Genomic DNA, 25516 nt, shown 5'->3' with positions numbered 1-25516 from the left:
ATGTGGGAGTGGCGGGGGGGGGGTGTCTCAACATCCACGTGACTGCACAGTGACTGGTGGGAGAGCAGGGAAAGTGGACACCTGACGGGGGCTTGAGACACTGAAGACTGGGTGGGGGCGGGGACCAAGCTGCTCTGCCAGGCCATGACCCGATGGCAGGACCTCACCGCGGCTGACTGGGCCAGGGCTTGGGCCGCGTGGATCCGGGAGCAGGGCAGGGGATGCTCACGTCTTTGGAGGGCTTTCGGAGAATGTCGCCCACGCCGCCACCATTGCGCAGCCCGTGATTCATGACAGTGACGATGCACATCAGCAAAGTGTCACAAGCCCGCTCCGTGCTCTCCAGCTCTCCGTTCCCTACACACAGAGCGTGTGCTCAGACGCAGGGCGAGCCCCCTGCCTCTGCGCCCCCTTCCCCAGGCTCCTGAAACACACCGCCCTCACCTTCCATGACCTCAGGCACTGAGACCCCCGAGACACAGTTCAGCTTCTCCCCACTGCATGTGCCCATGAGTGTGGCAGCTCCATGTGGCATCCCCAGGGGGCTGGCTAGAAAGGACACAGAGGAGGTCACTAGGATGAGGACACAGCAGGCCTTACCATTCCCCTGGTTGTGTCCCCAGTATCATACCCTCCGCGAACCCTTCCATCCTGTGAACTCCCAACTCTGCCAGGTGACAAGGGAAGGGTCTTCGTGCCCTTGCCCCCACTGGGCTGTGCACGAAGGGCAGAAAAGGGGGGTCTGCACCCCTGAGCCTGGCACATAGGCAGTCCCAGCAAATACCGAGTTGAACACGAATGCTGGGGTCTGTAAGCAAGAGGCTCCTAAGGGAGCCGAAGCCCAAGGCTCTCCCACCCCCTCAGTCTGTGCCAGGCAAGAGGGAGGCAGAATGGTGTGAGCTAGACCTCCCTGGAACCCAAGAGAAGAAACTGAGGCACGGAGCCTGGTGGAGAAGCACTCCCAGGGCCTGGGCCTGACATAGGTCATTCGTGGACCCCCCTCCAGCCCCCACCCCCGCCAAGGAGAGGAGTCATCAGACCTCCAGAGTGATTGCCCGGCAGCCGGTCAACCTCGAGGATGAAGTCGTCCTTGAGGAAGAGGAAGCCAACGATGGAGAAGAGGTAGACGAGGATGAGGGCCAGTAGGGCGGTCAGCAGGATGGAGCGGCCATTGCGAGTCACGCTCTTGATGACGTTGAACAGCGTCTCCTCACGGTAGATGAGGTCAAAGAGCTGCCGGGCAGGGACAGGGTCATGGGACCTGGGCCTGTGGGACTGCAGGTGCCGCTGCATCCCAGGGCTGCCCTGCTCCCGCTGGTTTCCCACGGGCTCTTCCAGAAGCTTGAGGGGAGCCCCGATCACTCCCACACCCCTGCCAGCACCCGCCCCCAGCAGGCTCACCAGGATACTGTAGAAGAGCTCGTGGACAAAGAGGCCCAGGACACTAGTCAGGATGTAGCCCACATGGTAGAGGAACTCCATGTCCATGACCATGGCCTTATAGCCCCGGATGAAGGTACCGCGGTTGCCCACGAAGCTCACCACAAAGACAATCTTGTTGGTCAGCTGGGGGCAGGGACAGGGCAGTGGGATCAGTGTCCCACCACCCACCCCAGATCTCCACTCCCTGCTGCTGGGCCCACCCAGTGCCCAGCTCTTCCATGGAACAGATCTGAGCTGGTCCTCCTCAGCCTGGCGGGCTCGGCATTAATGAAAATGCTTCTAGAAATGTATCTGGGCTCCTGGGATAGAAGAGGGGAGAAGCCCCTGGGGCCCGGGTTCCAGGAAGAAAGTGAGATACAGGTAACAGAGGATGGAGTCGGACAGACCAACCTTGGCCCTGACGGTGACTTGGTAAGTTAGGGAAAGTTGCCTGCCCCCCACCCCCTGCCACCCTGCCTTGCTCCAGGTATGCTTTATTTCCAGCTGCCGGGAACTGTCATCACATTACAAATCTTTGATGTCTACGGTGTGAACAGTGCCTCTGGGCAGTGCCCCACTAACCCCATGTACACAGCAGCCCTGGAGCTGGGGCCCCACAGTGACTCCCCACAGTGACTCCCCACAACTGGCTCAGAGTGCCAGTTGCCCCAGTTGATCATAGGTGACGGAGGAGGCACAGAACAGCCCGACCCATGGGTCTTTAACAAACTTGGCCCCATTCACAGGGACGGGGTGGGGAGTAGGGCAGAGCAGTGGACTGTGGGGAGGCAGACAGCCAGCATGAGGTCCTACCGCCCCATGAGCACAGGGGCGGGGTGGGGTGAGGGCTCCCTCCAGCACTCACATTGAGGGTGCCCAGGATGTTGAGTGTGGGCCCAATGCCCAGGTAGTAGATGGAGCGCAGGATGAGCGCCACAATGAGGGGGCGGACGCTGTAGCGCTTGGTGAACAGAGCCGCGATGGAGAAACAGATGAGGATCCAGAACAGCAGCGAGATGAGTGGAGAGCCCAGCACGCCTGGGGGCCAGGGTGCAGGGGTGAGCCCTGGGCAGTGAAGCCCAGCATAGCCCCAGCCCCAACACATCCCAAGAAGCCACCTCCTCCTGGAAGCCTTCCCTCTAACGTTCTTGGTCACCTAGTTTTAGGCCCCCCCCTCCCATCACACCTGCCCATCCAGGCTTAAGGCAGGAGGTCCTGTTCAGCTGCTGCTACCCTGTCTGACCTCTGGCTCACGTTCGTGTGTTAGAGAGACGGCAAGAGACATGCACTGTCTCCAGAGATTAAGGAAGCTGTCCATCGCACGAGACCATGACTGTCTCCCACAGGTGCAGAGCCCAAAGGGCAGTGCAGGGTGATGTTCCCCACTCTGCATCTGGTCCCCGCAGAGCCTGGCCGGCACCGAGGCTCTGCCCAAGCCCAGGGAGGGGGCATGGTGGACTCTGAGGCCTCAGTCTGCCACCCTGGGGTCCCCACCTGTGGATGCGCCCTCCATGTAGGGGTAGAAGAAGGCGATGATGATGTTGATAAACACCGCCAGGTTGAAGGAAATGCTGCCCCACAGGGTCATGCGGCGGGAGAACCAGTAGATCAGTGGCATGCCTGGGGGAGGAGGGGGGCGGCAGGCTGGCGTGAGGGGTTTCTCACCTTCATATTGTTCTCCCACTCCACAGGGGCCCCTAGGCGCCAGCACAAGCTCCATGTCCCACTTGAGCAGCCATGACCAGAGCCCTCCTAGCGGTGGGGCTGAGGTGGGGGCGGAACGCAGCAACCAGCAGCAGGCTGGAGGCGCGTGGGGGGGGGCGCTAAGCAGCTCCAGCCCTGCCTCCCTGTCCCGCCCCACCCGGTCCTCACTGCGGAGCTTGCGCTGCCATTCCATTTCGTTGTGCAGGAAGGAGGACTGGTCGAAGAAATCGCTCACTTTGCTGCCCTGCTCATCCTGCTCGGTGGTGGTGAAGAGCCGATGCTTGGTCTCCTCCGTCAGGAATTGGCAGATGCCGGGCACGGGGAACACGATCTGCTCCATGCTGCGGTCCTGCCTCACAATCTGGGCACACACAGGCACAGGGTCACACCTAGGCCACTGCCACCAAGGGCCAGGGTCACGGCCCTCACCCACAGTGCACCTACTGCCCTCTGGCCCTACCTCTATCTGGGACGTGTGGTTCTCGTAGTAGGCCAGGGGGTCCTCCTCCTCCTCCTGGGCGGGCGCTGAGGACTTGAGCATCTGGGACAGCTGCTTGTTGTTGAGGCTGAGCTGGGAGTAGAATGGCCACTGCAGTAGGTCAGGCCCCACAATTTCCCACTGCTAGGCCCGCCACCCAGCCTACCTAGGTGCTCGAGGGTTCCCCACCCAGACCAGACGCAGCCCAGTCCAACTAGGGTGCAGCTCCAAATAAGAAAGGGGTAGTGGGAGAGCAATGTCCAGACAATAAGGACGTAAACCGTCCTCCGCTGTCCTGCTCTAGGCTTCCAGAACAGCCCCAGAGCTTCGCTTACACTTGTACGTCTAGGTTTCACCTCGGGCCACCTGTGTGGCTCTTCCAACCCTGAGCCCCCCCCTCCACCCCCCAATTCCAGCTCTTTACTCAGGTTCAGGCCACGCCCCCGGCCGCGCTCCGCCCAGAGTTCCGGGCCCCGCCCCCAGGCTCATCCCGATTCCCACGGGCCATCAGATCTCCGCTCTGCCCTCTTTCCCGCCCTCCCTCCCTAGCCTTGCCCCCAATACCAGCCCATCGAAACTCTCGCCCCGCCCCACCACCGCACCCAGGCTGGTCCCGGGGCCCCCACCATGGAAGAGATGCCCTCGGCCTCTTCCTCCTGGATGCGCTTCACCGGCTTCAGCAGGTGCTGCAGCTGCTTGTTGTGCCTGGAGAGCTGCGTGAGAGGGAGGTGTGGAGTCACGGGGCGTGGTCACGGGGGCGGGGCATCCGGGGGCGGGGCCATGGGGCGGGGCTGGTACCTGCAGCGCCAGGATGTAGATGTTGTGGCCCACTTCCCGTGGGCTCACCTCTGAGTTCTCCCGCTCCTCCTCCTGCAGGTAGGCTTTCTTGATGACGTCCACCTGGCGGGGCACTGCCTGTCTGAACGCTGTTTTCCCGGGGCGTAGGGAATGTCCCAATCCTCGTCCCCTCCACACCCCACCCATTCACTCCTTCCCAACCTGACCCCAGGCCCAGCCTCACCAGTTCTTGGGGCCGCAGGCTGATGAGGATTCGTTCCGCGTTTTCACTGTCGTGCCGGCTCTCCATCAGAGCCAAGAGCAGCTTGGACGCATTGTCCTGTGGGGAGGTGGGAAAGGGGGACAGGTCACAGTCTGAGAGCCCCCACCATGCCCCCCAACAACCCCTTCTACTCCACAACAGCCTCTCCCGGCCCAGAAGATATGCCAGGGCCTTCCCATTCCCCACTATCCCTCAGGACTCGCTAAGAAGCGTCCTGCAAATCCAGACCACCCCCAACCCCCTCCCACTGCCTTCACCCCCACCCCACAGTGGGCGCACACAATCCCCCAGAGAGCAGACACACACACAGGAAGCCCTGGGGGAAACCCAGAATCCACTTGCTCCTGGAGCGTACGTGCAGCACATTTGCTCACACACTCATCTATGTGTGCATATTAAACCCCCCACCACGCCCCAGGACGAATGCTCGACACCCACATCGCCTGCGCACATGCACACCCTTCGCACGCACATGCCCGTGGGCTGCCATGGGCCCCACCTTGAGCTGCAGCACCAGGTCCATACGGTACTTGCACAGGGGACTGATGTCGTTGAGAATCAGGGCTGTGATGATGTCGATGCCATTGGACTCATGCGTCACGATGCAAGTCTGGCAGGGGACAGTGGGGGGGACATGGGGCCCAGGCCCTTCAGACCTCTGGGCTCCCAATGCCCCTGGCTCTCCCCTTCCCACTCTGCTCCCAGCACCCACATGTCCACACTCCCTGTCGGCCACGGGCACTGCTGTGACCGCTCACCTGGTTCTCGTGGCAGGGGCCCTGGCAGTACTCAGTGAGTGTCTCCAGGGTCTGGATGACAAGGCCCACATTGTCCTCATTGATGTAAAGGCCCAGCAGCCCCAGGCCACCTGTGGTGCTGCCGCACATGATGTCCAGAAACTGGAGCGTCTCGCACACCAGGTTGTAGTTGGTCTTATTGTTCTGAGAGCGCAGGAAGTTCTGCAGGGCACAGGAGGGCGGGCATGGCGAGGCTCTCACGGGGGCTAGAGGCCAGGCCTGGGGGCCCCTGCCCTGTGTAGGCACAGAGCAGTGGCCTATGGGCAGGTGGCAAGGGTGGGGATCCACACACTGGCCAGGGGGGCGGGGGCAGGGCTGGCACACACCTGCAGGTCCCGGTTGTGATTCTCACACAGCAGCTGCAGGAAGCGCAGGATGGGCTGCATGATGAGCACGGACGTGCCCATCTCGTTGCTCTGTACGCGCTCGCCCACCTCGTGGCCCCGGCGCAGGCTGGGGCCTAGCGAATATCGGGATGGGGAGCCTGGCATCGAGAAGGAAGCTACGCGGCCTGCAGGGGGAGGCCTGCTGAGGCTTGGGGCTGCCGGAAGGGACCGAACCCTCACCCTCACCCTGCACCCTCTGACCCAGGCCCGGCACCCTGATCCTCTATGGCCATGACCTCTGACCTTTGGTGGTGGGGTCTGCCGGCTCCCGGTCCTCCCGTGGCTGGCTGCCCAGGTCGTTCATGTTGACAGCCACTGTGGACTTGGTCTCCTGCTGGGCCCGCTTCATGCGGTCGTGCAACACTTTGAAGAAGCGTTCTGACTTCTTGTCACTCGTCATCAGGTTGTAGAAGGATTTCTGGGCGAGGGGATGGCGGACAGCCTCAGCACAGGGTCAGGTGCTAAGCAGCCCTCGGTGAGTCCCTGGAGGGCTCTCTCCCATGGTTCAGGGACAAGGCTGGGTTGCAGACAGGTCTCTGGACGTGCCCTGGGACTATGACTGGGGCAGGGGCGGTCAGGACTGTCAGAGGTGGAGGGGAAGGGTCCATAACTGCCGTCACTGTGATGCTAGGGGCCTGCAAGAGTGTCCTCACACCATCTACATCTGCTCTTGCTCCTCCATCTGCCCCCCACACAGCCGCAGAGGTGCCCTTGGAAGTCTAAATCTCATCCCTCCTCTGCCCGTAGTGGCCCCATCTCACCCACAGGAGAAGCCCCACCTCCCAGCGCCCATGAGGCCATCTGACGGCCTGCCACCTCTCTTGGCACCAGTTGCCTGCTCTGCCTGGTGCAGCCCGCCCCTCCTGTCCACAGGCTTACCTCGGGGCTCTCGCTGCACTGGCCCCTCTTCAGGGGCCTTCCGCCATCCCTGCCCTGGCACCCCGAGGCCCCTCGCTGGCATTAGCACTGTCCAACACTCTCCACACCACGTAGGGGTTACAGTCATGGGCTGTTATACCACTAGGCTATAGGACCAATTCAGAGGATATGTGGATTTTGTCTTTTCCGTTCATGGCTAAAACCTTAGTGCCTAGGCACATGGAAAACACTAAGTGCAGACTTATTAAAACAGGGCATGAGGGGGGCACTTGGGTGGCTCAGTGGGTTAAGCCTCTGCCTTCGGCTCAGGTCATGATCTCAGGGTCCTGGGATTGAGTCCCGTATCAGCTCTCTGCTCAGCAGGGAGCCTGCTTCTCCCTCTCTCTCTGCCTGCCTCCCAGCCTACTTGTGATCTCTCTGTCAAATAAATAAATAAAATCTTAAAACAAACAAACAAACAAAAAACAGGGCATGAGGGGCGCCTGGGTGGCTCAGTCGGCTAAGTGTCCAACTCTTGGTTTCGGGGTTTCAGTTCAGGTCATGATCTCAGGGTCGTGAGTTCAAGCCTCGGATCGGGTCCTGCATCTAGTACAGAGTCAGCTTAAGACCCTTTCTCCTTCTCTCTCTGCCTCTCCCAGACTCTCTCACTCTCAAATAAATAAATCTTAAAAAGAAGAATAACAAAAACACAAGTCATGAATGAAAGAATGGGGATAAGGCAATCACAGGGGACTTTTCAGAGGAGACAGTCCTTCGACTGGGCATCAAAGGCTGAGGAGGATAGGGGAGAGGAGGGAAGGAAGCCTGAGCAGAGACTGAGAGGCAGGAATGATGGACGCGGTGTGGGCAGCATGGTGGGGAGTCAGGCTCAGGCCTAGCTTGAGCAGAATAGTCTGTGTGGGCAGAAAGAAGCCACATGACATGGGGGAAGGTAGACACGCCCACACGTAGCTGGACTCGTGTAGGCCACCAGCACCTGGCCCGGCAGCCTCAGCAATGTGCCGCCCCATACCTTCTCCCAAGCACAAAGCACCCCCCCAGAGGAGGTGAGCCCCCAGCAACCCCAGCCCCTACACACCTGGATCTCGGTGTTGCCGCCGTCCAGCAGGCGGATGGCCAGGCCTATGCTCTCCTGGAAGATCTTCTCATTCTTGGTGCTGGTAATCAGGTCGCATACCAGTTTGGTGGCCCCCTCCTTGTCCAGCCGGCACTGGGTGGCCGCAATGGCTGACCAGTCTTGGTCCAGGCCTGGAGTTGGGGAACCCACATTGAAGGGAGCTGGGGGTAGGGTGAGGCAGGCGAACAGAAGGGCAGGCCCAGGGCCTAGGCACATGGGCCACACAGAGGCACAGTGGCGGCAGGGAAATGGTACTGACCAGCGCCCACGGGGTCTGGAAGGTCCCCCCGCGAGCTGGACTTCCGGTTCTGGAGGTAGTTCTGTAGCAGCATCTTGCGCAGCTGGTTGCCCTGTGGGGGAAGGTGCGAGGCCCCACGGTGGCACGGTTCACCATCAGACTGACCACGGGCCAGCCCGCACTGGCCCCGAGCCCCTGGCCCCCACCGGCCAGTCTCGCAGTTGCATCCAGCTCGCCCCGGACACTCACCCGGTCCCCATACTTGGTCTTCTTGAGCAGCATCTGCTGCAGGGTCCGCAGCACCTTGACACACAGCTTCTCCTCTGACTCCATGAGGTCCTTGGTGTGCTGGATCAGCCTGGCCCGTGAGGGAAGAGGGAATGCTGGGGCCAGCCACGGCCACCTCCTTCCAGCCACCTACCCTGCCCCAGCTCCCTGCCCTGTGGGCTGTCCAGTCCTGCCCTGCCCCCAACAGCCTTGCCCCGGCCACCGCCCCCTGCCCGGGCCTGGCGTCCGGCTCACTTGGACAGGAAACCCCCGCTCTCGCAGCGCTGGTAGGCCTCACTGCCCTCCAGGAAGAGCAGCTCGGGCCAGTGCAGGACGTCCACCAGCACCGACAGCTCGGCCTGTACCAGGGGCCTCAGCCGCTCCTCCAGGGCTGTGATAATGTCCTGGGGTGGGCAGAGCAAAGTCACTACAGGGCCAGGTGCAGGCCACCCGGGCCCAAGAGATGAGTGGGGCTGTACTGCCAATCGGCCCGCCCCAACACCAAATGGCTCTGTGGATTTCTCCGAGCCTGTCTGAGGGGCCCTGCACCCACAGAACCACCCTGAACCATGCAGGTCGTCTGCTTGCTCAGAGCACCTGGCGGGTAGCCACAAGCCAGGGCTTCTCTCCCAGCCCCTCCTCTAGCTGTGTGACCTGGGGCAAGCTCCTCTCCCTCTCTGAACCTCGGTCTCCTGCCACGTGGGTATAGTGAGCCACCGCATCCCCCTCAGAAGTGTGTGATAGTGACCAAGAGCGTGTCACATAAACAGGAGCGTGCTCTCAGGACTGAGAGGTGTTCTGATCCCCTTCCTGAGCACCAACCCTGCCTAGCGGAGGCCTGGGTTCTCCTGGCTTCCCCTGGAATGAGGCCTCTCGGTCCCCTGCCCAGGGCCTGCCCTAAGCAGGGGCCTCTTTCCCGGGGAGTCCAGGCAGCATGGGGAGGCAGGCTTCCCTGTTGTGGCAGTTCCTGGGCAGCCCCGCACCCACCTGCAGCTTCTCGATGATGTTCTTGTAATCCCACTGGTTGGCGGTGGGCGTGACACGGGAGAAGGCCCGTGTGGTCGCCTTGTAGTTGGAGGCGTTGCGCTGGGCAGCGGCTATACAGCTGGTCCCACTGCTGAGCAGCGAGCTGATATGTGCATCTAGGTCCATAGGAAGTGAGATGGCCCGGCCTTTAGCTGGAGGGGAGAGACAACGGGGTGCTCGAGGGCAGGTGGGGTTTGGGGGAGCTGGGCCAGCCAGAGCAGTCAGGCTCCAGGCTGCTGAACTGGGAGACAGGGTGAACTCCCCAAGATTCTGGGGTATGTGTTGGCCCCCACTGGGACTGGGGTGCCCCCTTCTACTTTTGGAGTAAAAAGAGGGAGTTTCTGCCTCTTTGATTCTACCCTGGCTCCACCCTGAATCCTCTCCTCTCTTTCCCACCTGCTCTCTCCTCTTCCCCGATGCTCCCTAACCACCTCCAGACCTCCCTTCTGCCTGCAACCATTTGCAAGCGCAAGAAACTTTGGTTGGGGGATGTCCCCCGGCATTACCCTCTGGGGAAATGACATAAAGCTCAAAGGAGAAAACAGCTTCTCTCGATTGCTAAGATGCCAGTGAGACACCAAGAAGGACTTACTGGGAACAACCTGGGAGCAGATGATGGGCAAGCTTAGGAATAAGGCGTTTGTGTTGAGGGCAGGTGGCCCTGAGGCAAAGGGAAGGGAGGGGTGGTTGGAGCTAACCAGTGCCCCTGGCACACTCACCCACCATGGCGAGGGTCCGGATGCAGGCCTCCACGGAGCCCTTGTGCTGCTGCTGCAGCCACGGACACTCGAGCAGCCGTGTGGTGGACTGCAGCAGCTGCACCACGATCGTCTGATGTGTCTGCAAAAGCAACATGCCTACTGCTATAGCCTGGCCCACCCTCCACCCTAGGCAGCCCCAAGCCCAGTGACCAGGGCCCCCTGAGGATGGGCAAGGTGGAGGAACAAGGCTTCCAAGAGCTACCATGTATCTTTGTGCCAACTGGAAAAAGGCACTGCCTTTCCTCTCGGCAGTGCGCAACCTGCCCAACCATACATGGGAGAACTCCCCAAAGTTCAGACCTGGGGCTTATAATCCTGTATTGCTAATCCTTTCCTTCCTTTAAAAATTTTTTTAAAATAAATTAATATTGTGAAAAGGTGATATAGTTCCATGGTTCAAAAACTGAAGTATGCTATAGAAAGGTAGGCTTTGAGAAGTCTCACCCCAGCCTTGATCCCATCAGCCCATTCTCCCACCTCTGCCCTGGGACTGATGAAAGGTGGGAAAAGCTTATACAAATTACTCATAGTCCCAGAGAGGTCCCAGGGCCCAAATGCCTGTGTGTCAAAACAAACCCACCCTTGCTGAGACCAGGACCCACTCTGCCCCCAGTTCCTCTACCTATAAGTAACCGCTTTGTTGGGCTCTTGTGTCCATCCAGTGATTTATGGTATTATGGTTTAGGTATTGTCTCAGGCTCCCTCCTCCAGGAAGTCTGCTTCTCTTGCCTTCAAGCGGGTCTGAGCTAGGAAGTCTGGGAACCGGAATTGACTGAGCGTCCAGGACTCTTCAGTGATTTAAGGCTAACTTCTGTTCCCTAGCGTAGAGCTTCTCTGCTGCAGTAGGACTTTAGTCCTAGGGGCACTTGATTGATTAAGCTGACACCACAGCTCTCTGGGCCTTGGAACCACTGGATTACTGCTCGGGCTCTGCTAACCACTGTGGTACACATGACTGTCTTGTCTTCAGGAAGTAAGGGCTACCAGCCATCCCCTGCCACCTTAGGACCTGTCACACCAAGTCAATTTAGGAATTCCCGTTCTAGGGTACTGTCCCCACAGTAATTCCTGACCTACAGAAGTACTAGGAGAATAAACGTTTGTTGTTTAAAACCGCTAACTTTGGGGGTAATTTGTTACACGGCATATGTGTAACTAACACACTTGTCTATGTCCTTCCGCTATGTCTCTATGCACCACAAGCAGACAGGAATATATGTTCTCCTTCCCTCCTTCCCCGCACAAGAACTGCACATGCAGGACAAGCGCACCTGCAGGGAAGTGCTGTTCTCAGAGAATGGGGAGCTGAAGAACGCGTTGATGGTGTCCAGCACGACGGTCAGCACGTACTTCTCCAGCGTGGGGTCAGCCAGACGCTTCTCCCGCTTACTGCACACCTGGGGCAGGAGAGAGCGATGCCTTGGGGGCCCTCCACGCCTAGTCCTTGGCAGGCTAACTGGGCTCCCAACCATACTTGTGCCCAGCACGGTGCAGCCACAAGCCCACGCCCTCCCAGCAGACAGACCCGAGCCATGTCCAGGGTGAAGTTCTCAAAGAGTGTCCAGATGTGGTTGCTGGTGTAGATCTCCTTCATCTCCACCTCTGTGTCCACATAGCAGTGATTCACAAAGTTCACGTATGCCATTTTCACCTGCGCAGCCGGGAGCAAGGTCAGGGGCGTGAGCCAGACCACCAGCCCAGGCTCTCCTTCTCTATGCCCCACCATTCTCCTGACTTCCACCTGTTCCTCTGCCCACACCTTCCATTCCCCCACTTTTCTTACCTCCCCCTTCCATGCAAGACTGATGGCTGCCCCGGCCTGGCTCCACCAGCCCTTACACCCCTCCCCCCACTCCCACCAGCTCTCCCAAACCCCGGACCTCGGTGATACAGTCCTCATGTGTCACCACAGACACCACGTCCTCCAGGGGTAGCAGGGAGGTGCACTTGATCTCCGTGTAGACGTTTTTGCCCTCGGCACAGGCAGCTAGCAAGTCCACCAGGGAGATGTGGTACATGAGGGGGCTGTGGTCCTCCACGCCATCCCGGGCAGCCTTCATCATGTCCAGCAGGTGGGCCAGCGAGGCCTTGTCATTGTAGAACACCACCACGTCATCACCCGCATTGGTCAGCTGCAGGGAGGAGGGGTGCCTGATCAGACGCCCCCGTCAGCAGGAAGAGATTGGGACTCTGACCCCAGCCCTCACCTGACACTCAGGAAAGCCCTCCCCTGCCTGGCCCTTGGGGCCATAGGCTGGTGTCTTAGGCCACCTGCCATCAGAGCCGATCCCTGGACGGACAAAAATGACCCCTTCTCCCCTAAGGAAAAAAAAATCCCACACTCAGTCTTATTTCACAGGTGCTTCCTCCAAGAAGCCCTCTCTAATCCCATGCCTGCCTGCCTCCCCTGTGCACCCACGGTGGAACTTAAAGCCTCCCAGAGCACTTGCTGCACCCTCTCATGTCAGTGATTATATTATTCATGGTAATAATAATAACAGCAATTAATAATTCGGCCTATAGGGCACTTCCGGTGCAGGGCACCCCATTTGTCAGGTCCCTCATCTCCGTTTACTGTGCTACCCACCCCCCCACGGGGCAGAGACCACCTCTGTTCCGGATTTAGACTCAGCCGGTCCTCCTTCATGCCAAGGCTAACAGACTTACCAGGCACCTACAGTGCACCAGACGCTGGGGCCCATGCAGAAGCGCACCGGATGTGGTCCCTGCCCCGAGAGTACACCCCACCCGTGTCCCCCGGGGTACACGGGCTCCTTGGCCCCCCAGCAGGCGCCTCACGGTTTTGAAATGCATGAAAATACAAGGATAAATAGTGGGATGGGGCCGTGAGTTCCGCCTCTGTAGCCTCTGTCCTCTCCACAGGCCAGGCACCTCTCACGACTCTGTCTGATTCGTCTTCACTCTGAGTCCCGCTGCCTGAGCCCCCGGTGCCCCCCTGGCCCCAGCCCCGTCCTCACCTCGGTCATGATCATGTCCTGGCACTTCTTGACGTACTTGCCCTCGGCCTTGATGACGGTGTGCAGGAAGTCCAGGTACTGAACATGGCGCCCGTGGGTGGCCAGCAGGTGCACGAAGTGCTGCAGCACCGGCTCGCTGATCTCCGAGCACAGCTGGTAGTTGTTCAGGAAGATATGCTGCATGGTCTCGGCCTCCAGGAGCTGCGAGCGGGCGGGCAGCTGTCACGCGGAGGGATCCGGGCCCGCCCCCGCCCCTCCTGCCAGCCCCACACCGCCACCCCCATCCCCCGGCCTCAGGCCCTTACCCCCGGCGTGAGGAAGAGGTGCAGGTGCTTATGCAGCAGGGCCTGGTTGCCCGGGTTCCCCGCGCAGAACTTCTGCAGGAACTGGTGGGTGTAGCGCAGGATCTCCATCATCTTGGCATCACCCTGGGCATCCGGATGGGAGGAGGAAGGTGACACCGGGCCTTGTGCCTGAGCTCCAGCGGGCATGGCCGGAAGGAGGGGGCAGGGCTTGGGACTGGGACCACGGGAAGGCCAGGTTCAAGGTGAAAGAGGGCCTCCAGGTCAAGATAAGAAAATGTGTCTTGGGCGCCGGGGTGGCTCAGCCAGTTAAGTGTCTGAATTCGACTCAGGTCATGATCCTGGGGTCCTGAGATGGAGTCCCGCATCAGGCTCCCTGCTCAGTGGGGGGTGGAGGGGATGCTTCTCTCCCTCTGTCCCTTCCCGTGCTGTGCTCTCTCTCTCTCTCTCTCTCTCTCAAAATAAATAAATAGGAAATATGTGAAGGGCTGAGGGGCAGAGACTGACGGGAGGCCAGCTTGGGGGAGCTAGGCTGAGGGGTGAGGGGTCAGGGTCAGGTGAATGCTGGGTGTCACGCTCAAGAGCCAGTGTGAGGCTTGAGACATATCAAGATCATGGTCAGGTGAGGCAAGGTGTGGAGGATCAAAGGTTGAAATTATGCTAAATTTGGAGTCCGCCACCAGGATGTGCCCTGGGGACAGGTCAAGGTAAGAGGTCAGAGTGAAGCTAGAGTGTGAAATCAAAGTCTGATTTCAGAGTGACAGCTGCCCGCCCGCTCGCAGCTCCTGGAGGCCGAGACCATGCAGCATATCTTCCTGAACAACTACCAGCTGTGCTCGGAGTCTGGGGTCAGCATGAGGTCCGAGTTGAGATCAAGAATCAAAGAGAGGGGGCACCTGGGTGGCTCAGTGGGTTAAAGCCTATGCCTTCGGCTCAGGTCATGGTCCCAGTGTCCTGGGATCGAGCCCCACATCGGGCTCTGTGCTCTGCAGGGAGCCTGCTTCCCCCTCTCTATCTGTCTGCCTCTCTGCCTACTTGTGATCTCTGTCTGTCAAGTAGATAAAATCTTAAAAAAAAAAAAAAAAAAAGAATCAAAGAGAGGCAGGGGTCAGTTAAGGTTTAACATGGATCAAGATAAGGAGGAGACAGGGCACCTGGGTGGTTCAGTTGGCTAGGCGTCTGCCTTTGCCTCAGGTCATGATCCCAGGGTCCTGGGATGGAGCCTCACATAGACCTCCCTGCTCAGCAGGCAGTCTGCTTCTCCCTCTACCTCTCCCCCCTGCTTGTGATCTCTCTCTCTCTCTCTTTCAAGCTCTGTCTCTGTCAAATAAATAAAATCTTAAAAAAAAAAAAAAAGAAAGATGAGGAGGCAACAGTCAGAGCTTACAATGAAGCTAAGATAATTAGGACGAGGCCAGAGAGGGCAACAGAAGCTGCAGTCAGGGTGAGGCTGGGTTAGGTCAGCGTTGGGGATTAGTGTGTGGTTTGGCTTGGGCCAGGGTTAGGGGGAAGCCAGAGGTCAGAAGTCAGAGGTCACCTTGTCATAGGGGATCTGCAGCAGATCCAGCATGACCTTGTGGGCGTCCATGTTCTTGAGCAGCCTCTGCTGCTTCTTCCTCATCTGCTCGCCAACGCCACACATCTTGTTCAGCCGTTCCAGGATCTGGGGAGCATGGGGGGTGAGCCCAGAGCCCCTGCCCCTTCCCTCCTCCTCCAGCTGCCCCGCCGCCTCCCTCAGGCTGGTGGGAGTCCCCGGCCAAGCCCAGCCAAGCCCCAGCTCACACTGGGGACAGGAAGGGGGAGGAGGCCATGCTCACTGAGTCAGATCACCACAACAAGGCAGGCAAGCACTAAAAACCCAATTCCGCCCATAAAAGTAAATAGAACAATATGACTGTGAAATGGAATTTCATTAAATTCCTTCAGCTTTAAAATAATTCCATCTGGACCTGGGCAGGATTGTCTTTAATGTGCAGGCAAAGCCAGAAAATGTGTATTTTGAAGGCAAGTGGCCAGCAGAGTGGGGAGGCAGGAGAGGCCAGGCCCCAGAGCCTCCGGCTGGGGGCGGGGGGGGGGGGGGGGGGGGGGGGGGGACAGGGCGCGGGGAGTTGCCTCAGGGCCCCAGGCCACTCACGCCCTTGACGATCTGGTAGTTCTCACTGCTCTTCTCCCCGGGGGGGTGCAGAAAGCCCTCCTCATCTGTGGGCCGCTGGGGACACAGGGAAGGGGACGGGGGTCAGCCAGGCCCAGCCCTTGCTGGCAGCCCTGGCCTCCCAGCTCCCTGCCACCCTACTCACCTCCTTCTTGTCTTTGGAAGCACCTGTGTCCACCTCCTCGCCCTTGCTGCTGCCCTTCTTGTCCACCCATAGCTCCGACTTCTCCACCATGGTCCGCAGCCGGTCCAGCTCCGACTTGATCACCTTGTAGTTCTCCACGTCCTGAGCTGAGATCAGCAGCTGCACCTGAAGGTTGACCGTGGGCATGCCAGGTGAGATGGGCACCCCCGGTCCACTACCTCACGGAGACCCCTGGTGCCTGCCCTGTTCCAGGCCTCTGCTCCTCCTCAATGCTGGCTATGGTCCATCACCTCCAGGAAGCCTTCCATGATGGCCAAAGGCCTCTCCGCACTGCCTGTCATGAGCTGCTCCATCCGCGGGCTTCAGTTGCTCATTGACTGATGCTGCTAAGGCTGTCAGGGCAGGACAAAGAGTCCTGGCAGCACTGATTCCCCGTGGCAGGAGAGCCTTGGCTCCCACCGCACTCACTCTGGACAGGATAAGGCAGGAAAGCTTCCCAGGCCTTAAGGCTCCCACCCACCCAATAAGACAAGGCCAAGGCTCTGCGCCTGGCACGTGCTCGTTAGACAGCAGGCGTGTTTCACAGGGCACTGTCAATACCATGCAACATCATGGTCACAGAACCAGTCACCTCAGTGCAGGCTGACTGTGTGCCAGGCGTGATCTGAAGCACTTAGCAAAGGCTCACATGGTATCGTTTATGAAACCCTCGAGTACTGTCCGCTTCATGAAAAGTGACAAGCCTTGAGTCAGGCGGAGAGGTCCTAAAGGTGGCCAACACTTGGCCTTCACCTTTCAGGAGCTCGGCAAGGCCAGGCCAAAACCCCCCAAACCAGCCTCTTGGGCTCCCCTGAGCAGCAAGCTGCCCCCAAACCCCCATGGTTAACCCCAGTTAACCCCCCAGTGCCCAGCACAGGCCGAAGCCCGGCCAGGATACCGACCCACTCAGGGCCTGGGCCAGGTGGTCCTCAGAGTCCCCCCCATACACACCCCGGAAGTCCCCTGGGGCCTCTGCCCCGCTCCCCAAGGCCCGTCCGGGGGCTCAGGCAGGAGCAGCACCTGCTTGAAGGTGTGCACGGCCTCCTGGCGCTGGCTGAAGTGCTTGAAGAGCAGCTGTAGGGCCCCTGAGACCAGCGGCGCATAGTCGTGCATGGTGAGATGAATAAGCACGCGCAGGAACGTGCGGCCGCCCTCGTCGTCCACCTCCAGCATGCTGCTGGTCTTCCTGCGGCACCGGGGACGGCCATGCTGGGCGCTGGGCACCGGGCTCCCCGCCGCCCACCCTGCCACCCACCAGCAGACACCGCACCCCGTGGAATTCGCACTCGGGATAGTGACCCCAGCCACACCCCGAACCTCCGAGAGAGCCCCGTGTTCCCTGAGATCCCGCAGAACTCCCCTTGATCACGCAGCTGAAGCGGGGACTCTTTGCAGGGGACCCGACCCACAGGATTCCCCCCACCAAGGGGTTCGTGGAGATGGGCTGGGGGTCGGGAACGGATGTGGGGAAAATTCCCGTCGGTTGTACCGATCTCTAAGTAAAATGCAGCCTTTCCTTCAGTGAGGAGAAGCTAGGGGTACCGGCGATTCTGTCACCAGTGACAGTCACAGATGTTCGCACATCACCTTACAGTGGTTACAGAAATTGTGAATCCCGTTCACATGCACCATTCCTTCGAAATCATGGTACTAATTACCCACCCCAGCTCAGCTGGTTACTTAATGTGTTAATAAAGATCCACAGATCTGTCACTTCAAATTTGTTTTCTTCAGTATTTTGATAACTGCGTCTCAAAGCTCTTGGTTTCCTTTGTAACTGACGTGCTTTATTTTATGAATTTTAAAATGTCCTTCTGAGTTGGGGTCCCTGGGCTTCGCTAAATGCCAAGGGCACGGCACAGAGACGGTGCTGCCCCCAGCTCCCAGGCGACCTCTCCCCACCCCAGCACTGTGTACAGTGGGCTGTCCCCCATGCCTCCCCCTGCTCCCCTCCAGCTTCCTGGGCCAAGTCCCAATGTAGATAGAGCCACAACTGCTCTGGGTGAAGGCAGGGGAATGACCGAGGTGACACGAGGGCCCAAGTGGCCCCTATGTCCCTGGGGCTAGGTAGGCGTGAGAGGGCAAAAGCACAGAGCCCAGTAAAGGTCCTGCAGACCCAGGAGGAGGGGCCACCTGGAGACCCCCAAGGAGGGGAGTTTGCACACCTGTGTCAGCATCACCCACCCAACCCCACACACCAGCCCCCAACTGAACCCTGGCCTCACCCCACTCCGAACATGGCCTCCGCCTGCTCCCCGATGCGGTCCAGGTTCATGTTGGCGGCTGTAGGGAGCAAGGGTGAGTGGATGGGGGCAGGTGGCAGGTCCGTGCCCAGGAAAGATGGGGAGCACAGGGGTGAGGGAGCAGGGAGGCACGCGAACCACCCCGTTCCCTGCACTGGCTAGGTGGCAGCCGCGCCTTCATGCTCCTTCCCAGGGTGGTCCCCTGCCCGCACGGGGACCACAGCAGCCCCACTACCCTTGCAGGGCCCAGCAGAGTTCTGAGCTGGCCACCAGGGGACCTGGGTCCTGCTCTGGTTCAGCACCTGATGGCTTGACCTCAGGCAAGTCCCTGCCTCTCTCTGGGCCTCAATTTCTCCATTTAGGAGATGGAGAGAATGATGTCTGCCTCTGCCGCTCACCATGGCAATTAAATGGGCTGGATGAGAAACAGAGGCAGGGCTAGGGAGCTGGACCTGAGGCGTCCCCCCAGCCCCCACCCCACTAATGTGTACCCCTGGGTGAGTCACACAGCCTTAGCCTGCAGGTGGGGGAAGGAAGGGGTCAAGGCTCACTTGTGGAGTCGAAGGCCGGAGCTGTGCCATCAGCCCCACTGTCCTGCATGGGAAACACTTCCACAAACTCCTTCTTGAAGACGGACAGCAAGTAGGAGATGCGGTAGTCCAGGCGGACATTGAGGATGAACTGGAGAAGCGGGGAGGGATGGGGTGAGGACTGGGATGCAGTCAGAAGGCCAGTCGCACCCCAGGAAGGGGGAAGGAGTACCCTGAATGAGCTTTAGCACTCAGGGGTCTCGGCATAGATGTTCCGGCTACTGTAGGACATCACAACCTAAAAAATCAAGACTCCTCTCCCCAGGGAGGCCCAGAGTACCCTCTGCTCCTCTCCTGCCCCAGTGATGAGGGATGACACCTATTCTCCAAATGAGACATAGATCACTCAGTCCCTCCTTCCCAGGGAGGATGCTGACAGGAAAGAAAATTAAGCTCCCTGGACCCAGAGGCCAGCTCTCATCCTCCTCCCCTGCTCTGCCCGGGGCTGAAGGGCAGGGGGTTGTGGGACTGAAGACTAGCAGGGAGCAGGAGAGGCCAGTTTGGGGTGGGGTGGGGTAGTGAGGACAGAGGGTTTGCAGACACCCCTCACTGGCCTCTATCCTTTGGCCACACCCCAGGATGTAGATCTGGAAGGCTTTAGCTCCTAGAATGAACCAGAACCCTCCAACTCCTTGACCAGGCCCTGCCCAGACTGGGTCCCCATGGAGGTCACTGTAGAAGCAAGGCAAAAGCAGGCATTCTGACCACCCCCAAGGTCCTACCAGCCCCTTCTTCCAGTGTTGCTAGGGGGTCTCAGACAAGACCCAGAATAGGAAAGACCGTGTCCGCCTCACCAGGGAATGAGCTCTCAAAGCTCTACTTCTGCTCTGAACTCTCTGTAGGAGGGCAGTTAATCCCCTCCCCACTTCCCTTCCTCATCTGTACAGCGGAGGGACGGAGCTAGGCTTTAGTGCCCCCCAGAATCACCTGGGAGGCCTATCACAGCACAGACAGTGGGCCTGCCTTGGGTGCCTCTGATCAGTATGTGGGTCGGGGCCCAAGAACATGCATTATTGAGTTCCCTGGTGAGGCCCATGCTGCTGCTGGTCCAAGGGCCACGCTTTGGAAACCACTGGGCTACATAGCCAATCACTGCAGAGCTCCCATTACTGGAATCTGTGATCTGAGCAGGGGTCCACCAACCCCAACCTCCCTGTCCCAGGCCCCCACTCTCCTGCTCTATTCCCAACACTCTCCACCACTGTCCTGGCCCAGCCACCTGCAAGATTTCCAGGATCTTCAGCTTGGTCTCCATCACCACAATGTCCTCATTGTCCTCGAACTTGCTTCTGTCCAGTGGCTCAGTGGCACCAGTGCCAGCAGCCAGGCTGGGGGCCCCAAAGACAGACTGCTTGCGGTTCAGCACCATGGTGGACATCATATGGCCCACGCCCTGGATGGACCGGCGCACGTTCTTGCCTGCGGAGTGAGAAGCACCAGGGGGTCGCAGGGTGCCCGGTAGGAGCCCTGGGTCTGGCTCTGGCTCTGGCTCTGTCAGAGGCAGGGCTAACCTGGAAAGGCTTTCTGGGGGAGGTGAGCTTTAAGCCAAACCTGGGTAAAGAGGGGCTGGCCAGGGCAAAGCTTAACTGTGTGGGGAGAGCAGTGAGAATTCTCCCATGGGGCATCCTGAGAGCTGCTACAGAGCCTGGGAGACACAGGGGATACCGTGCAGGGAGCAGGACGCACCAGGTGTCAGACAATGCACTTTTTGATAAGAGGTTTTTGTGCTACCCCTGGGGGTGTCCCTGAGGGCCGGGCTGTGTCTGTGGTCACATGTCTCCCGCCCACTCCCCTGTCTGACTGGGAGCTCCTTGGGCAGGGCCTGTGTCTCCCCTCCTCCCGCATTATCTCCCCTCTGGACCAAGCTGTGTTGGAAAGCAACTGCCCCGGGCCCCAGGGTCTCCACGGCGCCGGGAAAGGGGCCCCTCTGGTCCAGCAGAAGCCAGGAGGCAGGCTGCACAGGGTGCTGAGCAGAGTGGACTGTGGTGCTAGGAGGAAGGCCCTGGCTGGGTGAGGGCGGGAATGTGTGGCCCTGGCCACTAGGTCTCACCGCCTGATTCATCGTAGGCCTGCAGCATGGCCGGGGGGCCCTGCACGCAGTCGATGATGCCCAGCAGCGTGCGAGTGAGCCGCAGCAGCTCACTGAAGCTGTAGAAGCCGAAGTAGATGAGGTTGTGCGCCAGGCTGACCACCTGCAGGGGGAGGAGGCGGGGCCCCGAGGTGAGCGGGGGCGGGGCCTCGCAAAGGGCGGGGCCAGGATGGGAAAGTAGGGCTAGCCGGTGTCAGGAGGGTGTGACGGGAGGGTGTGACGAAGTTCCTTGGAAAAGGCAGGACCTCTGGGGGCATGGGTCAGAGAGGACAGCAGCCGCCCCGCCCCCAGTGGGCTACTGAGGAAGGGAGGCCTGCAAGGAAAGCTACGGGGGGGGGGCTTGCAGGGAAAGGGCAGAGAGGCAGGAAGGCGGGGTGATCCTCGCAGGGGCCTGCAGGGGTGAATGGAGGGCCCTCCCAACAAGTCCTCTCACAGGTGGCCGGGGAGAAGCTTCCCCCTTGGGGAGTCCCGGCGGTCTATGTGGGCTCCCTAAACTGGCTGGGACACGGTGGCAAGTTAGGTCATGGAGCCCTCAAAGCACCCCTGGGGGCAGCTGAGGCCTAGAGCCCCCCAACGCCAACCCCTTGCCGCCCCCCGCTGCCCCGCAACCTCGAAGGTGAGCTTGTTCTTCTCCTCGTTGGCAAAGGGCACGGCCTCGCTGACCACATTGTTGAGGTAGTCCTCCACGAAGTCCATGGTGCTGGCAAACTTGTTCTTCTTGTCGTCTCGAGAGGCGTTGAGGTTGGAGTCGTAGCTGGGGGTGGGGGGAGGCAGTGAGGTATAAGGGTCGCTGAGATCCCCCCAGCCCAGCCTTGCCTGGCCCACCCTCTGCTCCCCATCTCACTCCTTGATGGTGATGGCTGTGGGGATCTCAGTCCAGAGGCGGGCGAACTTGACTGGCGTGACCAGCTCCTGGGGGTCCCTGTCCACATGCACGTGCAGCATCAGGTGGCAGAAGGAGGCGCGCAGATCAAAGGGCAGCATCTCGTCTGCCATGCACAGGAAGATGAGCTCAACGCCCAGCTGCTGGGAGATCTCATCGATGGCCAGGTACTGGCGGTCCAGGCACATGCGAGCAAAGAGCTTCAGCTGGTATCTGCAGGGCGGGGTGGAGGGTGAGCCCGCGGCAGGCAGGTGCTGGCGAGGGCCACCAGCACTTGGGCTCCGGACGGGCGGAGGCCTTAGGAGAATGGCAGAGGGACTTAGGTCAAACCAGGCCCCCACCAGCATCACAGAAAAGACACAATTCTGAGCGAGCGTTTGCAGCCCTCCCCTTCTTTGCGAAGAAAGAAACGACTTCTGGCTCAGCCAGGACAGGTATTCATGGGAGGAGAGCTGGCTGAGCGAGAGGCTGGGAGAGGCTGGGAGAGGCTGGGAAAGGGAAGCACAGTAGGGGGACAGGCCTCCACAGAGCAGCGGGTACAGAGCCCCGGACAGGAGAACGGCTGAAAGGAGGCCCACAGACGGCCCTGCTCTGCATGGGGTGCTGGCCTGCCCTCAGCTTTCTGCTCAGAGCCCTGCCTTATCCGCTGTGGTCCTGGCACCAGATGGCCTGGGTTTGAACCATGGCCCCTTATGAAGGAAGTGTGACCTTGGGCAAGTCCTTTCACCTCCTGTGCCTATCTCCCCAACTCTGAGGGTGACAGTAGTCATAGGGCTGCGGTGAGGCTTTCGTGAGTGGCCAGGGGAAAGACTTTGAATTATGGCAGGTACTGGCTAAGTGGTTATCTATTAATCTTATTTTTAAAATAAATATGCGTGTACACAGGTTCAAGTTCATTCAGGCCCCGTCCCTGGGCTGAGCTCTTTGGGCGACACTCAGCCTCCCTAGGGAAGGCCACGCAGCTGCGGGAGCTCATCCCTCAGCCGGGATTGGCTGCCGGCCTTCTGAGAAGGCCCAAGGACAGTGGAAGCGCTGGGGACGGGGAAGGAGCTGGGCCCCCAAAGGCACCTGTAGTAGCTAAGCACGTTCTCGTCGTGAGCATTGCCCGCCCGTGCCTCCTGCGCCAGCTGCCTCACGCTCTTCTCGTGGTGCTCGTTATTCTTGTCTGTCCACGTGAGCCACACCTCCTCCTCTGAATACTCGATGCTCAGGTACTCGTGGGACTGAGCCATCTCCTTCACTGGCCGAAGCCTGTGAACCAGGGCCGTGTGTCACAGCGAGTGGGGGCAGCAGGGGGCGGGGGGGGGGGAGGGGCGGCTAGGATGCCAGGCCAGAGCGCCCCCGCATGCGTGCCCAGCCGCACAATCCCCTCCTGGAGTTTGGCTGAGTGCCAGCTCAAATAAACAGACTCCTCAGACCACGAGCTTCTCAAGGACAGAGGATCTGGCTCAGTCCCCGAGGCGTCCTTGCTCTCACAGTTCGGGCACAGAGCATAGACGGCCAGAGGGACCGTTCCAGTCTGCATGCGCCCGGGGCCCGAGCTCTAAAGGGCCTGAGGAGCAGGGCAGGGAAGAGGCGGGGCTGTGGGCAGGGGACAGCGCAATGGCTCACTCGGTCTGGATGAGAATGTCGCTGTTCTTGGGGTCCAGAACGCACTTGCAGATGAGCTCTTGGGTGACGGGGATGGCGATGTGGTTGGACACACACAGGTCAGAGAGGTAGTCCAGGAACCTGGGGTGGGGACCATGGGGGCGAGGAGGGGGCTCAGACACCAGTCCCTGGTGGGGATGCACCCCAACCTCCTCCAAAATATTGTACAACTGGTTCAATACAGGCATCAACCATCTGGTTTCGAGATTGGGCCACAATCAGGAGGGGTCCCCAGGGAAGGGCTGTAGATGCCAGGACCTCAGACACATGGCACTTTACCAGTGGAGGCAAGGGTCTTTCACTGTTTGAATGATCATGGTCAGCGGCCGCCACCCCTATACCCTGGGAGAAAGGGGGCGGGCGCAGCACGGGAGGCGGGCTGGTGGGCTCACCGGGGCTCCCGGTTCTTGCGCACGAGGCTGACGAAGGTCTCCACCTCAGTCTTGGTGATGTGCTTCTCCAGCAGTTTACGATTATTGTGCAGCAGGGCGGTGATGGTGTCCTCCGCCAGGATGTCATAGCCGATCTGAGATTGCATCATCCCGAACTGTTTGGCGATGTGCTCCTGGAGAACAGATGAGCCGAGTGGCAGGGGGCCCGGGTCTGCTCCCCCGAGCCCCCCCACCCCAGGGCCTGGGAACTCCCACGAGCAAGGCGGAGGTCCGGGGGAGGAAACCCGCTCTGAGCAGCGGACTGGGTTTGCCTAACAGACTTCTTCAGCTCACACAGCCTATCTCCCGACCAGAGCAAACCTCCGTGAGGGGGGAATTGCCTGGTGGGACTGGCTGCATGGGACAAAATGAAACAGCAGAACCCTTCTTCGAACATCGGGACTTTCAAGATGGCCACAGCAGAGCATCGAACCCAGCTCGAGGCCCTTCTGGGTATGGAGCCTGGCTGCACAAAGCGGGCCCTACTGTCTGGGTCCCTGATGTATCCCCAGAGCCTAAAACAGTGCCTGGTATACAGCGGGTGTGCACCCTGCAGCAACTACCTGCGGAGTGGGGGGGTGGGGAGCGGGAGGGAGCAAGCTGGCGAGTGGGTGAGCATGAGCGGGGCCACCCCAGCTGGGAAGGCTCAGGCCAGGTGTGGCAGCACACCTGGTTCTTGCGGTAATCCTCCTGGGAATGCCGCAGCACCCGGTAGCAGAGACGGAACATGTGCTGGTAGGGGGCGTTCTTCTGGTCCGACAGCTCTTCCAGTCGCACCAGGGGGCCCTCACCCCCCTTCTCACGGAAAGGGGCCTTCAGAATGCCAAAGATCTGGGGGAGAAGAGAATATGAGGAGCGATCCCCCTACACCTGTCTGCACCCTTCATTATCCCAGGAACCCTTGGCCCCAAAGTCACCCTGCCCCAAAGCCACACTGACAGGTACCCCAAGCTGATTCTAAGCTGGACGGAGACCTGAGCCCACCCACCATCAGCCCCACTTCCAGCCCCCACTCCCTTCTTCTGGCTGGGATGCCACTGCTGGCCTCAGCCCACCCATTCCCCACGTGACTAATGCCAACTCAGATCCTGGGCCTGGCTCAGAGTCTGGGGGAAAAGCTCAGGGTTACCATAGCTCATGCATCTGAGGTTAAGAGAAAAGGTAGGCCGGTGTGGCCAGAGCCTAAGAGACCAGACACAAGCCAACCTCATTAAAAAAAAAACAATAATGTAGGGCACCAGGGTGGCTCAGTCGTTAAGCATCTGCCTTGGGCTCAAGTCATGATCCTAGAGTCCCAGGATCAATTCCCAAGGCAGGCTCCCTGCTCAACAGGGAGTCTGCTTTCCCTTCTGACCCTCCCCCCACCTCAAATAAGTAAAATCTTTTAAAAAATGTTAATGTAGGACGCCTGGGTGGCTCAGTTGTTAAGCGTCTGCCTTCGGCTCAGGTCATGATCCCAGGATCCTGGGATCAAGCCCCACATCCGGCTCCTTGCTCCGCAAGAAGCCTGCTTCTCCCTCTCCCACTCCCCCTGCTTGTGTTCCCTCTCTGGCTGTCTCTCTGTCAAATAAATAAAATCTTAAAAAAAAAAAAACCCACTAATTCTTTTAAAAAAATGTTAATGTAATCAATAAATTTTAAAAGCAAAGATTGGGTGAGTGTGAAAAACTTTTCTAGAAACCAAAGAAATACAACCAAATGGAATAAGAAAACTTTCATGGGATCCTGGGTCAAAACACAAGCTTTAAAAAACACTTTGGGTAAAGCAGAGGAATCTGATATGGACTGGTATCATTACTAATTTTCTTATTGTGCTGCTAGTATTGTGCTTACGGAGGACAATACCCTTATTCCAGGAGATGAACTCTGAAAAACATAA

The 25516-nt window shown here is 59.4% G+C and overlaps 1 protein-coding gene across 3 annotated transcripts in view; it reads right to left on the bottom strand.

Annotated features, from left to right (window-relative positions):
• Window positions 1-25516, bottom strand: part of ITPR3 (inositol 1,4,5-trisphosphate receptor type 3) — a 66699-nt gene that overhangs the window by 4374 nt on the left and 36809 nt on the right. For 2 of the 3 annotated variants that reach the window (XM_047734948.1, XM_047734950.1), the window contains exons 15-54: window positions 24307-24468; window positions 23599-23771; window positions 23168-23287; window positions 22625-22807; window positions 21518-21769; window positions 21283-21427; window positions 20635-20776; window positions 19804-20003; window positions 18546-18675; window positions 17977-18034; window positions 16772-16937; window positions 15713-15877; window positions 15550-15624; window positions 14953-15078; window positions 13419-13541; window positions 13114-13314; window positions 12016-12267; window positions 11661-11786; window positions 11407-11532; window positions 10094-10214; window positions 9336-9526; window positions 8604-8752; window positions 8331-8439; window positions 8103-8193; window positions 7805-7974; window positions 6091-6265; window positions 5788-5972; window positions 5423-5623; window positions 5164-5274; window positions 4626-4721; window positions 4403-4504; window positions 4231-4317; window positions 3587-3697; window positions 3295-3487; window positions 2917-3042; window positions 2288-2460; window positions 1402-1566; window positions 1041-1233; window positions 436-549; window positions 230-357 (exon numbers count right to left, since the gene is read on the bottom strand). In XM_047734948.1, the coding sequence (XP_047590904.1) occupies window positions 230-357; window positions 436-549; window positions 1041-1233; window positions 1402-1566; window positions 2288-2460; window positions 2917-3042; window positions 3295-3487; window positions 3587-3697; window positions 4231-4317; window positions 4403-4504; window positions 4626-4721; window positions 5164-5274; window positions 5423-5623; window positions 5788-5972; window positions 6091-6265; window positions 7805-7974; window positions 8103-8193; window positions 8331-8439; window positions 8604-8752; window positions 9336-9526; window positions 10094-10214; window positions 11407-11532; window positions 11661-11786; window positions 12016-12267; window positions 13114-13314; window positions 13419-13541; window positions 14953-15078; window positions 15550-15624; window positions 15713-15877; window positions 16772-16937; window positions 17977-18034; window positions 18546-18675; window positions 19804-20003; window positions 20635-20776; window positions 21283-21427; window positions 21518-21769; window positions 22625-22807; window positions 23168-23287; window positions 23599-23771; window positions 24307-24468 (5916 nt within the window). The remainder of the gene's footprint in view (window positions 1-229; window positions 358-435; window positions 550-1040; window positions 1234-1401; window positions 1567-2287; window positions 2461-2916; window positions 3043-3294; window positions 3488-3586; window positions 3698-4230; window positions 4318-4402; window positions 4505-4625; window positions 4722-5163; window positions 5275-5422; window positions 5624-5787; window positions 5973-6090; window positions 6266-7804; window positions 7975-8102; window positions 8194-8330; window positions 8440-8603; window positions 8753-9335; window positions 9527-10093; window positions 10215-11406; window positions 11533-11660; window positions 11787-12015; window positions 12268-13113; window positions 13315-13418; window positions 13542-14952; window positions 15079-15549; window positions 15625-15712; window positions 15878-16771; window positions 16938-17976; window positions 18035-18545; window positions 18676-19803; window positions 20004-20634; window positions 20777-21282; window positions 21428-21517; window positions 21770-22624; window positions 22808-23167; window positions 23288-23598; window positions 23772-24306; window positions 24469-25516) is intronic. The other variant, XM_047734949.1, reaches the window with a different exon arrangement.

Source organism: Lutra lutra, chromosome 6 (assembly GCF_902655055.1).
Source record: "Lutra lutra chromosome 6, mLutLut1.2, whole genome shotgun sequence".
Classification (NCBI taxonomy): Eukaryota; Metazoa; Chordata; class Mammalia; order Carnivora; family Mustelidae; genus Lutra; species Lutra lutra.
The sequence above is the reverse complement of the archived record's forward strand: the minus strand, read 5'-3'. Positions and strand labels throughout refer to the sequence as shown.